The sequence below is a fragment of the Tachyglossus aculeatus genome, chromosome Y2 (genome assembly GCF_015852505.1).
Source record: "Tachyglossus aculeatus isolate mTacAcu1 chromosome Y2, mTacAcu1.pri, whole genome shotgun sequence".
Classification (NCBI taxonomy): domain Eukaryota; kingdom Metazoa; phylum Chordata; class Mammalia; order Monotremata; family Tachyglossidae; genus Tachyglossus; species Tachyglossus aculeatus.
The window spans coordinates 695,224-710,273 of NC_052094.1; the positions used below are offsets into that span (position 1 = coordinate 695,224).

Consider the following 15,050-nt stretch of genomic DNA (forward strand, 5'->3'; position numbering starts at 1 on the left):
GCCCGCAACCTTGGTGTCATCCTCGACTCTGCTCTCTCAATCACCCCTCACATCCAAGCCGTCACCAAAACCTGCCGGTCTCAGCTCCGCAACGTTGCCAAGATTCGCCCATTCCTCTCTATCCAAACCACTACCCTGCTCGTTCAAGCTCTCATCCTATCCCGTCTGGACTACTGCATCAGCCTTCTCTCTGATCTCCCATCCTCGTGTCCCTCCCCACTTCAATCCATACTTCATGCTGCTGCCCGGATTGTCTTTGTCCAGAAACGCTCTGGGCATGTTACTCCCATCCTCAAAAATCTCCAATGGCTACCAATCAATCTGTGCATCAGGCAGAAACTCCTCACCCTGGATTTCAAGGCTCTCCATCACCTCGCCCCCTCCTACCTCACCTCCCTTCTCTCCTTCTACAGCCCACCTCGCACCCTCTGCTCCTCTGCTGCTAATCTCCTCACCGTACCAGGTTCTCCCCTGTCCCGCCATCGACTGCCAGCCCATGTCATCCCCCAGACCTGGAATGCCCTCCCTCTGCCCATCCTCCAAGCTAGCTCTCTTCCTCCCTTCAAGGCCCTACTGAGAGTTCACCTCCTCCAGGAGGCCTTCCCAGACTGAACCCCTTCCTTCCTCTCCTCCTTGTCCCCCTCTCCATCCCCCCATCTTACCTCCTTCCCTTCCCCACAGGACCTGTATATATGTATATATGTTTGTACATATTTATTACTCAAGTTATTTATTTATTTATTTTACTTGTACATATCTATTCTATTTATTTTATTTTGTTAGTATGTTTGGTTTTGTTCTCTGTCTTCCCCTTTTAGACTGTGAGCCCACTGTTGGGTAGGGACTGTCTCTATATGTTGCCAAATTGTATTTTCCAAGCGCTTAGTACAGTGCTCTGCACACAGTAAGCGCTCAATAAATACGATTGATTGATTGATGGGGTTCACAGTCTTAATCCCCATTTTACTGATGAGGTAACTGAGGCTCAGAGAAGTTAAGTGTGAGGGATGGAACCCAGTGAAGTTCCCTCATGAGACCCCAGGAGGGAAGGCAGAAGCTATCTCCCTGGCCCAGGCTGGGTCACACCAGATACAATGAACCGGAACGAGATAAAGGGAAATAAAACAGCCACATTGCAGAACCTGCTTAAAGAAAAACAGGATGCAGCTAACCGAAAAACAGGATGCAGCTTAAATCGCAAGGCCACTGTCAGCCTGGTACACGAGCACGTGTTGGGTGCTAGCTACCGTGATTAAATTGTACGCCCTAAGTTTCCAGCCAATGGAGAAAGGGGATAGTCGGTGGGAGGAAGAGGATGCGTTAGGGCTATAAAGATAGGCTTCACACAATCAACAAGCGCACTCCCCGGCTGACGCCGTTTGAGCGACAGGGGTGGTGCCCTTTCTCACGAGAAGGAATAAAGACTCTTTCCGATCCTGACTCGGACTCTGATTTGGTGGGTAGAGGGAGACGCTATCCCACACAGTTTGGGGGCTCGTCTGGTACCCTCTCCGAAGGGGGAAAGCCTCCCTTGGCCTTGGCTGACTTGCAGGACGTCCCACTGAAATTTTCAGTGGCCCTCGGTCTGACCTGCGAAGAGCTCTCCTCTGACGAGAAAAGACCCGAGGAGAGACCAGAGCCGGGATCAGAAACAGCCATGGGGGCATGACGACGGTCACTCGTGGGAACAATTGGTCACGTAAGTCTGTGCACAGACCTAGATGGGATCTGGGTCACCGGGCAGGGTGGAGAGGTGGTTCTGTTGAGGCTGCGGAGTTGGACTCCGGCCAAGAGCACAGGAGAGAAAAGAGCCTTCTCCACCCGAGGCAGTTCTGATTGAGTCCGTTTGAGCGACGGCTCCCAGCAAGAGCACAGGAGAGAAAAGAGCCCCAGTCTCAGAGAGAGTCGAGTGGCATAGGCCCCATTAAAGGTACCTAGAATCAAGTATTGGGATGAACCTCCAAAATATGGAAAAATTATAAAATACATTCTATTGATATTTGTTCCCCTCCCCACCAGTCTAAGTCATAAACCTGTTGTGGATGGGGGAGGTCACTGTTTATCTGTTTATCGTTGTACGTGTTTTCGTAAGTGCTTGGTACCGTGGTCTGTGCACGGTTAACGTTCTCTAGATATTAGAAAGTGATGGGAGTGTCTGTTTGACTTGAGGAAACGAAGGTGGGAAAAGGGAAAAATCTCAGTCAAAACCGAGTGGTGGGAAGTCCCTCCCGGAAATTCCGGAAGGCAGTCTGATGAACTTCCAAAGTATAAGATAAAAGAGAAGAAATAAATTATAAAAACTATTATTAAATAATTAAATATTACTGCCTAACTTGGGCTGGTGCCCACCTCAGAGGGAACGTCTTCTGGCCAAAGTACGGATCCTCCGAGGACTGGGTTTGCCAAGAATTGAACATCTATGTAATTATGAGGGAATCCCGGAATGATGGGGAATGTGCGTATGCCGCAGTCTGGCGGCCATTGGTGGGTAAAGTTGTGGTGGAGGAAATTAAATTTGTGGTGAAGGAAATAGATGAGAAGAAAGATAGAGGGGGGAAGAAAGAGAAAAACCGGCATGCCAAAGTGATGTTGCAGACTTTAAAACAACAGGAAAAGCAAAGAAAGATTATGATACAAATCGTGCAGATGGCGGCAAAGTCGACGATTATGACTTGTTATGCCTGCGGCCAGCAGGGACATGTGAAAAGAGAGTGTCCTCAGCGGGAAAAAGGAAAAAATTCCATGTACATGAAGGTAAAGGGAAGAAAGAAAAGGGAAGATGAAGTAATTGCAGTTGAAAGAAATTGTCTGTTCAGGCATCTACACCCTGCGAAGCAGGTGTCCCATAAAGGGGGAATGAGGGGTAGAGAGATTGCCTCTGAAGGAAATTGTATGTGTATGAAGGTTAGAGTAAGTGTGTGTGAAGAAGAAAGAGAAGGGACAGGAGATAATTTTAGTAATTCCTTCGTGAAGGTGGAAGGTGAAGGTGAAGGTGAAGGAGGAAGGAGGAAGGTTAGGGAGATCAGAGGTTCATAGAGCAAGTCCACCCTGAGTCCTTGATAAGTTTGAGGGTGGACAGAGAAAAACAAGATTATACCTTTTTGATAGACACGGGTGCTACCCGATCATCTCTAACCAAACTGCCAATCGGGGCCAGAATCAGGAGGGAAACCAGTAGGATCTCAGGGGTGAAGGGGGAGAACTTCCCGGTCCCTGTTACGGAGACCTTAGAACTAGAATACCTAGGTCTAACTTCTCGGGAAAATTCCTTATCATACCCGAAGCTGGGGTAAACTTGTTGGGAAGGGATTTGATCAACCAGATGTCTATCCGGATCATGCCGATGGGGTCCCAGATTGCTCCCCAAAGGGTATTATTATTACGAAAGGAAGATAAGAATTGAATTGATCCAAGGGTCTGGGCGGGACCTCAAGATCGGGGAAAATTGAATATCCCCCCCCTTGAAGATTAAGCTATGGGAACCTGGGACTCTAGTGAGAGTAAAACAGTACCCCATCTCACTTGAAGGAAGGCAGGGCCTTCAGCCCTCAGATTCTGTTTCTGCAATATGTTGATGACTTATTGATAGCCAGACCGAAGAGAGAGGATGTGAGCTAAACCTCTGTCGAGCTTCTAAATTTCTTGGGGGACCGGGGACTGAGGGTCTCCCAGAAAAAGATGCAATTTGCGGAAAAAGAGGTGAAATATTTAGGCCACCTCATTAGCAAAGGTAGCAAGAAACTGGATTCAGCCTGAATTTCTGGAATACTCCAGATTCAGCTCCCCAAGACTGAGAGAATTGTGGAAATTCCTGGGACTGGTGGGCTACTGTAGGTTGTGGATTGATTCTTATGTAACCCTGACAAAACCGTTATACCAACACTTGTTAGAGGAAGAACCGGATATCATCCTCTGGGATGAGGAGGGTAGGAGCAGTTTTAACGGGTTGAAAGAAACCCTGAGGTCACCCCTGGTGCTGGCGTTACCCTCGCTGGAGAAACCTTTTCATTTATTCGTTAGTGTGGACGGAGGGGTGGCTCTGGGAGTGCTAGCCCAACAATGGGGGGGGACAGCGGAGGCCGGTGGCTTTCTTTCCAAGATCTTAGATCCAGTGGCTCGGGGGTGGAACACCTGTGTGCAGGCTGTGGCCGCCACAGCCATCATGGTAGAAGAGAGCAGGAAACTGACATTTGGGGGAAGCCTGGTTGTCAGTGTTCCTCATCAAGTCAGATCTATTCTAAATCAGAGGGCTGGGAGATGGTTGACAGATTCAAGGATCCTCGAATACGAGGCCATTCTACTCGAAAGAGATGACCTGATACTCTCCCATGACACTAATCAGAACCCAGCCACGTTCCTGGTGGGAGGGCCTGATGTGGAGCTTAAGTAAGGGGGACATAGTTGCATGGATCTGATTGATTTTCAGACAAGAACCCGAAAGGATCTACAGGAGTCTCCTCCCATCCCTGACAATGTCAATTTGTTTATAGATGGCTCTTCCCGAGTGGTGGAAGGGAAACGGAGGAATAGCTGTGCAATTATCAGTGGAGACAAAACGGCTGTGGTAGAACTGGGTGAACTTCCCAATCCTTGGTCAGCTCAGACCTGTGAATTATATGCACTAAGTCGGGCCCTGAAACTCCTGGAAGGCAGAGAAGGGAATATACAGACTCCAAGTACGCCTGGGGAGTCGTACATGTATTCGGAAAAATTTCGGAGGAAAGAGGAATAATAAATAGCCAGGGAAAAGAGTAAGCCGATACCACACTATTACAACAGGTATTGAAGCGCTGGCTGTAGTACATGTAAATGGCCACCAAAAGGGATGCTCTTTCGAGGCTAGAGGGAACCATCTGGCTGATGAGGAGGCAAAAAGGGCTGGAGAACTCGGTCAGAGAATGACCGACCCTATATCAGTCCTGATTCCTACATTTCCTTCTAATTTGAAGCCTGTATCCCTATCGGAGAAAGAGGTAAAGGGGGCCCAAGATTTGGGAGCCCAGAAGGATGAGCAGGGGAGGTGGGTTCTGCCAGACGGAAGGGAGGTCCTTAATGAAGCCGCAACAAGACAGGTATTACAGCACCTTCACCAAGGTAGCCATTGGGATGTCCAGAACTTGTGTGATGCAGTACTGGTAAAGTACATCTGTCCTGGTATTTATACACTCGCCCAGCAGACAGTCGATGGCTGCATTATTTGTCGAAGGACGAATAAGAACACCCAGCGACACCGCCCTGCAGGAGGTCGGCCTCCAGGAATTCGACCATTCCAGAGCATCCAAGTGGACTTTACCGAGGTGCCCCCTGTGGGTAGGCTGAAATACCTATTGGTGGTAGTGGATCACCTCACGTCCTGGGTGGAGGTTTTTCCCCTGGCTCAGGCCACCGCTACTGCGGTGAGTAAAGCCCTCTTGGAACAAATCATTTCCCGATATGGTTTGATAGAGAGAATTGACTCAGACCAAGGAACCCATTTCACTGCTCGGGCCCTCCAGTCTTTGATGAAAGCCTTAGAAATTTTCTGGGATTTGTATACTCCCTGGCACCCTCCCTCCTCAGGCAGGGTGGAAAGGATGAATCAGGAAATCAAGAAACAGCACACCAGTTGATCATAGAAACCCAACTTCCCCGGACAAAATGTTTACCATTAGTCCTCCTCCACATTAGGACCAAACCCCACAGGGATATAGGATTATCCCCATATGAACTGTTATATGGTCACCCCTACCCAGCTAGACTGTCCAAAGATAGATTTCTGAAAGAATATGTACAGTCTCTGTTGAGCTATTTGTTTTCCCTACAGAGGAAGGGGATTATTGCTCAAAGCCCTCCGATGGGATATCCTGTACATAAATTCCAGCCCGGTGATTGGATCCTCATTCGGGCGTGGAAGGGGGAAAAGCTGACACCGACCTGGGAAGGCCTGTTCCAGATATTGCTCACCGCAGACACAGTGGTGCAGACTAAAGAAAGAAGCTGGACTCATTATACCAGAGTGAAGGGACTTGTCCAACAACCGTTAGAGTGGACAATTGCCTCCTCAGATCCTGACCGTATGAAGACCACCATCCAGAGAGGCCCAGAGAGACAGATATCCCTCGGGAATAAGAAAGGACTAGTAACCCCGATTCTCCTCTTAAACGTGGGCTGCCTTGATCATCTGCATCCAGAGACTGCAGACTTTATGACCCCTGAAGGTTACCTCCAGTAGGGACAGTGGGTTCTCGGAGCTTGTTTTGGTTTGCCTTTTGTGGTTGGGGGTCTATTTTTAATGTGCCTGTACCTTAGGAATTGTAACTCCATTAGGCAGGACACTTCTCCTCCTTCTGGAGCAGATGTGACGAGTCCTGGTGGGACCATGTGGGCAAGTGTGAGTGGAAAGAGTCCCGACAGTTGTGGAGATGCCAGTATGATTCCACCAGTGGTGTCCTGGGAGGATCCCTAGGGGACGAAACCATGCAGAACTACTACCCCAGGCCAAATTACAACAGGACCCGACTATTTGAGGAGGAGAGAGAACAGCCAGCGCTAAAGGGTCATTATTGGATCTGCGGCCTGACCGCATATACACACCTGCCTGCAGATTGGTCAGTCAGCTGTTATATTGGCTTAATTAGACCAAAATTCTTTCTCCAGCCGGGGCAGGAGGGAAATCACTTAAGACGATAATTTAAAAGATGAGAGAAAAGAGGTCTCTCGATACTTCGTTAACAAGTACTGGGAACACAAACGGGTGGGGAGACCAGTGGCCTCCGGAAAGAATAATAAGGACCTACGGTCTGGCCACGTGGGCTCAGGATGGGAGTTGGGGGTACCAAACTCCGATTTACATGCTCAACCGGCTAATTAGACTCCAGGCGGTTTTAAAAATTAAAACTAACCAAACGGCGAGAGCCCTTGGTCTGTTAGCAGAACAGGCCACTCAAATCAGGGAGGCTGTCTTACAGCATCAGCTGGCTTTAGACTATTTATTAGCGGCTGAAGGGGCTGTGTGTGGAAAATTAAGCCTGTCAAACTGTTGTCTAAAAATTGATGATAATGGGAGGGTAGTCATGGAAATAGCTCAGGAGATAAGGAAACTAGCCCATGTTCCTGTGCAAACCTGGAAGACTCCTTTTTGTACCTCATGGATGTCTTGGTTTGGAGGCGGCTGGTGGAGACAAGTTTTATGGTTCTTGCTTCTTGCTATAAGTGGAATAATACTCCTTCCTAACTGTCTGCCCTGTATGATGAAATTAATCACTAGGACAGTACAGAGTTCAATCCAGAAGATGTTGCAAGTATCGGGGAATGGAAAATTAAAATTATGATCATGAGAGCACAAGGATGGATCCCTTAAATACTATGGACCCATCTGATTCCGATGAGCATCCTCGGGAAGAAATGATCGAGGAGGTGTATCTGCAATGGTGTGAGGAAACTTCAGGGAGGATAAAAGAAAAAGGGGGGATTGTGAGGGATGGAACCCAGTGAAGTTCCCTCATGAGACCCCAGGAGGGAAGTAAGAAGCTATCTCCCCGGGCCAGGCTGGGTTGCACCAGATACAACAAACCGGAAGGAGAAAAGGGAAATAAAACAGCCACATTGCAGAACCTGCTTACCGAAAAACAGGATGCAGCTAACCGAAAAACAGGATGCAGCTTAAATCGCAAGGCCACTGTCAGCCTTGTACGCGAGCGCGTGTTGGGTGCTAGCTGCCGCGATTAAATTGTACGCCCTAAGTATCCAGCCAATGGAGAAAGGGGATAGTCGGTGGGAGGAAGAGGATGCGTTAGGGCTATAAAGATAGGCTTCACACAATCAACAAGCGCACTCCCGGCTGATGTTGTTTGAGCGATGGGGGTGGTGCCCTTTCTCATGAGAAAGAATAAAGACTCTTTCTGATCCTGACTCGGACTCTGATTTGGTGGGTGGAGGGAGCCGCTATCGCACACATAAGTGACTTGCCCAAAGTCACACAGCTGACAAGTGGCGGTGCAGGGATTAGAACACATGACGTCTGATTCCCAAGCCCGGGCTCCTTCCACTGAGCCACGCTGTGTGTCTTTGGGCAAGTCACTTCACTTCTCTGGGCCTCAGTTCCCTCATCTGTAAAATGGGGATGAGGACTGTGAGCCCTACGTGGGACAACCAGATCACCCTGTATCCATCCCAGCACTTAGAATGGTGCTTAAAACATAGTAAGAGCCTAACAAATACCATCATCATTTAAAGGGACACTTTGTATCAATGGGGAGGCCACAGTGTGCAGTAAGGAAAGCAGTTGGGTAGCGACTGTCTCGATATGTTGCTGACTGGTACTACCAAAGCGCTTCGTACAGTGCTGTGCACACAGTAAGCGCTCAATAAATACGAATGAATGAACGAGAATGAGAATGAATGAGAAGCAGCGTGGCTCAGTGGAAAGAGCCCCGGCTTTGGACTCTGAGGTCATGGGTTCAAATCCCAGCTCTGCCAATTGCCAGCTGTGTGACTTTGGGCAAGTCACAACTTCTCTGAGCCTCAGTTCCCTCATCTGGAAAATGGGGGTGAAGACTGTGAGCCCCATGTGGGACAACCTTGATTACCCTGTATTCCCCCCTGTGCTTAGAACAGTGCTTGGCACATAGTAGGTACTTAATAAATGCTATCATTATTATTATTATCATTAATAACCTCTTAATCTAGCTAATCACAGTCTAACTTCTAGACTGTGAGCCCGCTATTGGGTAGGGACTGTCTCTATATGTTGCCAACTTGTACTTCCCAAGCGCTTAGTACAGTGCTCTGCACACAGTAAGCCCTCAATAAATACGATTGAATGAATGAATGAATGAATGAATGAATGAACCTCCCCAGCAATTAGAACAGTGCTTGGCACATAGTAAGCGCTTAATGTTATTATTAGTAGTAGTACAGTGTTGTGCACACAGTAAGCACTCAATAAAAATGAATGAAAGAATGAATCATTCGTGAGTTCACGAACAAATAAGACTGTGAACCCCCCGTGGGACAACCTCATCACCTTGTAACCTGCCCTGTGCTTTGAACAGTGCTTTGCACATAGTAAGCGCTTAATTAATACCATTATTATTATTATTTATTGAGCGCTTACTGTGCGCACATCACTGTACAAAGCGCTTGGGATGTACCAGTCGGCAACATATCGAGACAGTCCCTACCCAACTGCTTTCCTTTCGACACACTGTGGCCTCCCCATTGATACAAAGTGTCCCTTTACATGATGATGGTATTTGTTAGGTTCTTACTATGTTTTAAGCACCATTCACGAATGGTGCCTAAAACATAGTAAGAGCCTACAAATAATGAATCATCCGTGAATCAATCGGCCAGGGTGGCCTACTCCTCAGAGCAGGCCCGGTCCTCGGGGTCGGGGAGGCCGGGAGAGGACGTGGTGCAGGCGCCGAACGCGCGCACCGCCCCCACCCGGCCCGGCCGCGGTTCCGCGCATGCGTGTACCGTCGCGGGGCCGAGGACGTAGCGCCGTGGCGGGGCCGGGGGTCAGAGGTCACGAGGCGGGCGGCATGGTCAACCTGAGGCCAAGGCCCGGCCGGACCGCCGAGCCCGAGATGGCCGTGGCGGAGCAGCAGCAGCAGCAGGAGGATTAATAAGAGGAAGAGGAAGACGCCGCCGCCCCGGACCTGGTGACCTTCGCCACCACCGAGGTCCGGGAGAAGGAAAAGCAGAAACGCCTCTGGGAGAGCGAGCGCAGGTAATCCTAGCAGTAATAGTGATGGCATTTATGAAGCGCTTACTCTGTGCGGAGCACTGTTCTAAGCGCTGGGCAGCTGACACGGTGATCAGGTTGGCCCACGGGGGGCTCACAATCAATCGTATTTATTGAGCGCTTACTGTGTGCAGAGCACTGGACTAGGCGCTTGGGAAGTACAAGTCATTCATTCAATCGTATTTATTGAGAGCTTACTGTGTGCAGAGCACTGTAGTAAGTGCTTGGGAAGTACAAATTGGCAACGTATAGAGATGGTCCCTACCCAACAGCGGACACAGTCTAGAAGGGGGAGACAGACAACAAAACAAAACATATTAACAAAATAGAACAGAATAGTAAATATGAACAAGTAAAATAGAGTAATAAATCTGTACAAACATATATATATATATGTATATATATATATATATGTATATATATATATATTTATACAGTCTTCATCCCCATTTTACAGAGGAGGGAACTGATGCCCAGAGAAGCGAAGTGACTTGCCCAGAGTCACACAGCTGACAAGTGGCGGAGCTGGGATTAGAACCCATGATCTCTGACTCCCAAGCCCGGGCTCTTTCCACTGAACCACGCTGCTTCCCTCCCCACCCACTCCTCTCCCTCCTTCCCTCCCTTCCTTCTCCTTCCCTCCCCCTTCCTCCGCTTAATAATAATGGTAATTGTGGTATCTGCTAAGCATTTACTAGAAGAGAAGCAGCGTGGCTCAGTGGAAAGAGCCCGGACTTTGGAGTCAGAGATCATGGGTTCAAATCCCGGCTCTGCCAATTGTCAGCTGTGTGACTTTGGGCAAATCACTTAACTTCTCTGCGTCTCAGTGACCTCATCTGCAAAATGGGGATGAAGTCTGTGAGCCCCCATGGGACAACCTGATCACCTTGTAACCTCCCAAGCGCTTAGAACAGTGCCTTGCACATAGTAAGCGCTTAATAAATGCCAGAATTATTATTATTATATACGAGGTCCTGCAGATGGGGTCAGAAACTGTCCCTGTCCCACGTGGGGCTCACAGTCTCAGTACTTTACCCTGCCCCTCCCCCTTCTTCCTCTCTTCTCTGATTGCTGCCCCCGTTTCTTGTCCCCATTGCCGTGTCCCCCTGTGACGGGCCTCTGCCTTCCAGGGAGAAAGCCCTTCTGAAAGAGAAGAGGAAGCGGCGTGAGGAGCTGTTCGCGGAACAAAAGGTGAAACGCTCAGGATGCACATCCTCACCCCCCTCTTGAGCTTAAACCTCAGGATGGGGAGGGGGCTCGAACCCAGAGGGACGTCAAGGGGACAGACAGAGGCAGCAGTGCTGCTGTTTGATACTCATGTGTGTTTGCGGGCTACACATGTACACACGATTTGGGCTGGCGGCCGTGGTGGTGGTTGGGTCTTTTGGGCCTGAGAGCCATCTCGATCAGTCACTGTTTATTGAGAGCCAACGGTTCCCAACCTAGGTGCAAACCTTGCCATCAAGGAACTTACCGTCCAGCTGGGGAGACGGACAATTCACAGTTGGTCATGTTACTTCCTGTAGCCCCGTGGTTGAATTCTCCCAAAGCTCTTTGCCTGCTTGCCCTCTCCCCAAATTGGGGGTGTGCAGTTTTTGATGTGCAGTTTTTGTTCTGGCTACTAACTTGGCGATGATGTCTTTGAGGCCTGAGAGGCAGATGAGGCATATACATCCTACATCCTCAATATCGTAGTCAGTCATATTTATTGAGTGCTTACTGTGTGAAGAGCATGGGACTAAGTGCTTGGGAGAATACAATATGACAGATCATACAGTGGAGTGGAACCTGGTGGGTGGGGGGAGCGCATATGTGTGTTTGTGGAGGAGTCCCCTCTATTTGGAGGTAAACAGTTCCAGCGAAGCATTGCTTCTATAATTAGTGGCCCTGAGTGAGGGGAAGACATTAAAGAATCCTTGACTCACATGGAGCTGGATGGGATGGTGCATGTCTGTCTTTAGGCTCAGCGGTAAAATGGGAGGATTGTTCTCAAATGTCCCTACTGAAGTCATTTCCAATGATAGCAATTTTGGGCAGTGAATTGATTATAATAATGGTATTTAAGCACATGCTTTGGGTCAAGCACTGTACTAAGCACCATAGGGGTAGAGCTGGGATTAGAACCCAGGTCCTCTGACTCCCAAGCAGACAGTCCAGCAGAACAGCACACGTACGGGGAACTGTCTGGGTGAAGAGCACCGCAGTGACTCAAACCTGGAGAACTCCTGAAGGAGAAGTTTTGGGAGATTGGCCTTGGGCCCTGAAGCCCTGGCCAATTGACTGCTTGCTAGCCGGTCCCAGGGTTCGCCTCTGCCCCCTCATAGGACTTGAGGGCTCCACAAGCTAGCAACTTCCTAGATTTACCCAGGTGAATCACTTTCAAGTTATTCATGCTATGTTCTGGTTTTTTTGTTCCTTAAAAAAAAAAACTACTTCCAGCTTCCGTTCTAGTGGAGTTAGCAGCACCACAGCCTGAGTAATGGATTTTTTATAACTTCAAATTTCTGGAATGTTTCTGTAACATCCCCCGTCTTTTGCAATTACAATAATAACAATAATGGCATTTGTTAAGAGTTTACTTGGCGCTAGCCCATACCATAATCAGTGGTTTAAACCTGTGAAATTTGAAGAATCGGGAGTAGACTGTAATTTTGTCAGCTGGAGTCGTGGCACGTTCTACCAATAAACGGGCTCTTTGGCAGATTGAAGTCATTTGTAAAAAATATCAAAGGATAACTAGCAGGGTAACATATCCGAAATTCTAACCGTTGGTTTTGTGTCTTCTTTTTTCAGAGTAAAAGAATCACCGGAGACAAATGAAGAGAATGAGAGCTCATCCTTACTGGAAATATAGTTTCTGTGGAATAGAAACAGTAGTAGCAGTAATAATGGAAACTTCAGGCCCCCACTGTTCCTCCTCTGCCGTTTCCCCGCTCTGGAATTTATTTTAATGTGTGCCTTCCCCACTAGACTTTTAGCTCCTTGTGGGCAGGCGTTGTGTCTGCCAACTCTTGTATGGAATTCTCCCAAGTGCTTAGTCCAGTGCTCCGTACACTGCAGGTATTCCATCTAGAACATGAGTTTTTTTCCCGGCTCCGTGCTCCAGCTATCCCCAGGCCCCCTAAACACATACTTTGCTTTTCCCTCCTCCTCCTCCTCCTGCTGCTTTAGGCCCCTTGGCTTCCTCCATCTGTCTGGTCAGGCCATTCCCCACCCCCTGGCTAGTTTCCGGATTTCCCCCAGAGGGTGAGATTAATTGGACAGTGACTAGACGTAGAAAAAGTAACCAATTTTTGTCATTGTTTTTAAATAGATTTGAAAACGAAAAGTAAGGCTGCTGCAGTAAAGGGGAAGAAAAAGGGGCAGAGGTAAGGTGTTAAGTACTTCATTGATTCAGTGGAACTGTGACAGTTGGTGGGGGGGGGGCGGGGGAGGCGTTGCTGGGTGAGCACAGTTGCTGGTTCCTGGGCCCAGCCCAAGATTGGGAATCGGCCCGAGTCCCACTGTGTATTTCCTCCTAGTGCTTAGTACAGTGCCCTGCACCCAGGAAATACTTAGTAAATTCTGTTACTGTTATACTACTCTAAAATGTTTCTGCCAGCCCCCTCACTTCCTATTCTGTTCCCACACTGCTTAGAGGCTGGGGGAGAGGCTTGCAAAAAGTGGCACAAGTCTCAGCAGCCAAACCGTCCCACAGAAAGCAGATGGCAGAGAGAAGCGAGAGGCACTCGAACTGTAGAAGAGTCCGCTGTAACCACTTTTCGAGAGTCGATGCCAGCTGAATGCGACTTGGGTGTTTTTTGCCCCTCAAGTAAACTTGGTGTTCACGTCTTAGTCAAAGCCATCTCCTTTGGATTTTAGCTGGCTTAGAGGCAAACAGGACCCAAAGGCAGCTCAGTTGGAGGTTAGAATCGAAATTAGATACACACTGGGCAGTATCCAAGGGGAAGAAATTATGCTTATTGTAAAACTTTCCAAAATTATATCAAAGCCAACAGAGACCCTGTGGCCAGGAATGCTGGCGATGATCTCTAGATGGTTAATGCACCTTTAATTTAAATTGACTATTAGACTTCTCTCATGCACTGAAATTCTTTCTCCCTCCTCCACTCCCCAGTATGTCTCCAGTCTGTAACTCTAACCTATTGCTTTGGTCACCAGCACAAAGAAAAAATACATAGCCGTCAGGCTGCAGGACCATACCCTGGCCAACAAACAGATGCGAGCGGCTAAAGACTTCATTCAGAAACAGCTGTACGGACGCGGGAGCAACAGAACCACAGGTAACGGCGCCGAACTCCTTCCGCCCTCCTTTTCCCACCCACCCAAGCCACCCGAGGGAATAACAAAATCATTTCTCTTTCAGTGAATCAATTCTTCTCCCTGGCCAACAAGAAACTGCCGGTTAAGAAAGTGGCTATCCAGTTTGTGAACAAGACCTGGGGTAAGTTGGCCTCCTCAGCTTCTCCCTGACCTGTGGTGGGGGAGGGAGGGAGAGAATGAAACATCTGACCCTAAGCTCCCACAAAGTTCTTGTAATACGCTAAAATTAAGGCTCGCTCTTTACAACTATTCAATTACTTTCTGTTCTAGGGTCAGAGGAAGAAAGGAGAGCTAAGGAATTGAAAAAATGTTTGATTCACAGAAGGAACAGTGTTTCCATAAAGAGAAAATGAATAACTGATAATTGGAATGGAATCAATGCTTTATTTCAATGTCAGGCACTTTGCATGTTCCGCAATAAATGGGGCTCGGGAAGTTTTGTTTTTTTTAAGATGTAAAAAACCTTTAGTGTCATAAGTGGTATGAAAATGATTCAGATGTAAACCAGTAAAATAATGCTTTTAAAGAGTTTGAGTCCCGCATTCTTTGGAGAGTGGCTGAGCATCTGCCTGGTGGTTTTCGGTCAATTGTTATATCAGTTGCATCTTTGACTGGGACTGTTTCAAGAAAACTGGTACGTTGAAGTTTGCCATTGAGAGGGAGATAAAAAAAGAAGTAGACCCTGGCTGGTTCTTTGGTCAATTGGGAAAACCTGTAATAGAGAGCAAGGCTTTGTTCTATCAGTGGTGATTACTATGGGCAGAGCACTGTCCTAAGCACTTCATGTGGGCGACCTGTGTTAGCGGTAGTATATTGTAAGTAAAAAAACTTAGTTGAGGAGAAACCTATTTTAGAACCGCAGCAGATACAGGAATAAGTTTGGATTCTACCTACTTCAGGCATGGAGAGCTAGTTGGTGAGGAAGTTCTGCTTGTTTTACTTATTACTGTTTCCGACAGGGCATGATGCAAGTAGGTGGAATCCAAACTTGTTCCTCCAT

General features: G+C 48.0%; 1 protein-coding gene and 1 long non-coding RNA gene across 2 annotated transcripts; both read left to right on the forward strand.

Moving 5' to 3' along the window:
* Positions 1-1,433: 1,433 nt before the first annotated feature.
* LOC119946683 lies at positions 1,434-7,890 on the forward strand. Its single transcript, XR_005456451.1, has 2 exons — positions 1,434-1,699; positions 5,804-7,890. It is a non-coding gene; the product is annotated as an uncharacterized LOC119946683 (long non-coding RNA).
* A 1,618-nt stretch (positions 7,891-9,508) lies between these two features.
* Positions 9,509-14,579, forward strand: NOL7 (nucleolar protein 7). Its single transcript, XM_038768115.1, is given in 8 exon segments — positions 9,509-9,712; positions 10,858-10,916; positions 12,146-12,203; positions 12,521-12,558; positions 13,041-13,107; positions 13,889-14,010; positions 14,094-14,171; positions 14,321-14,579. Coding segments are annotated over 8 exon segments (693 nt in total). The 5' UTR covers positions 9,509-9,524; the 3' UTR covers positions 14,404-14,579.
* Positions 14,580-15,050: the final 471 nt, after the last annotated feature.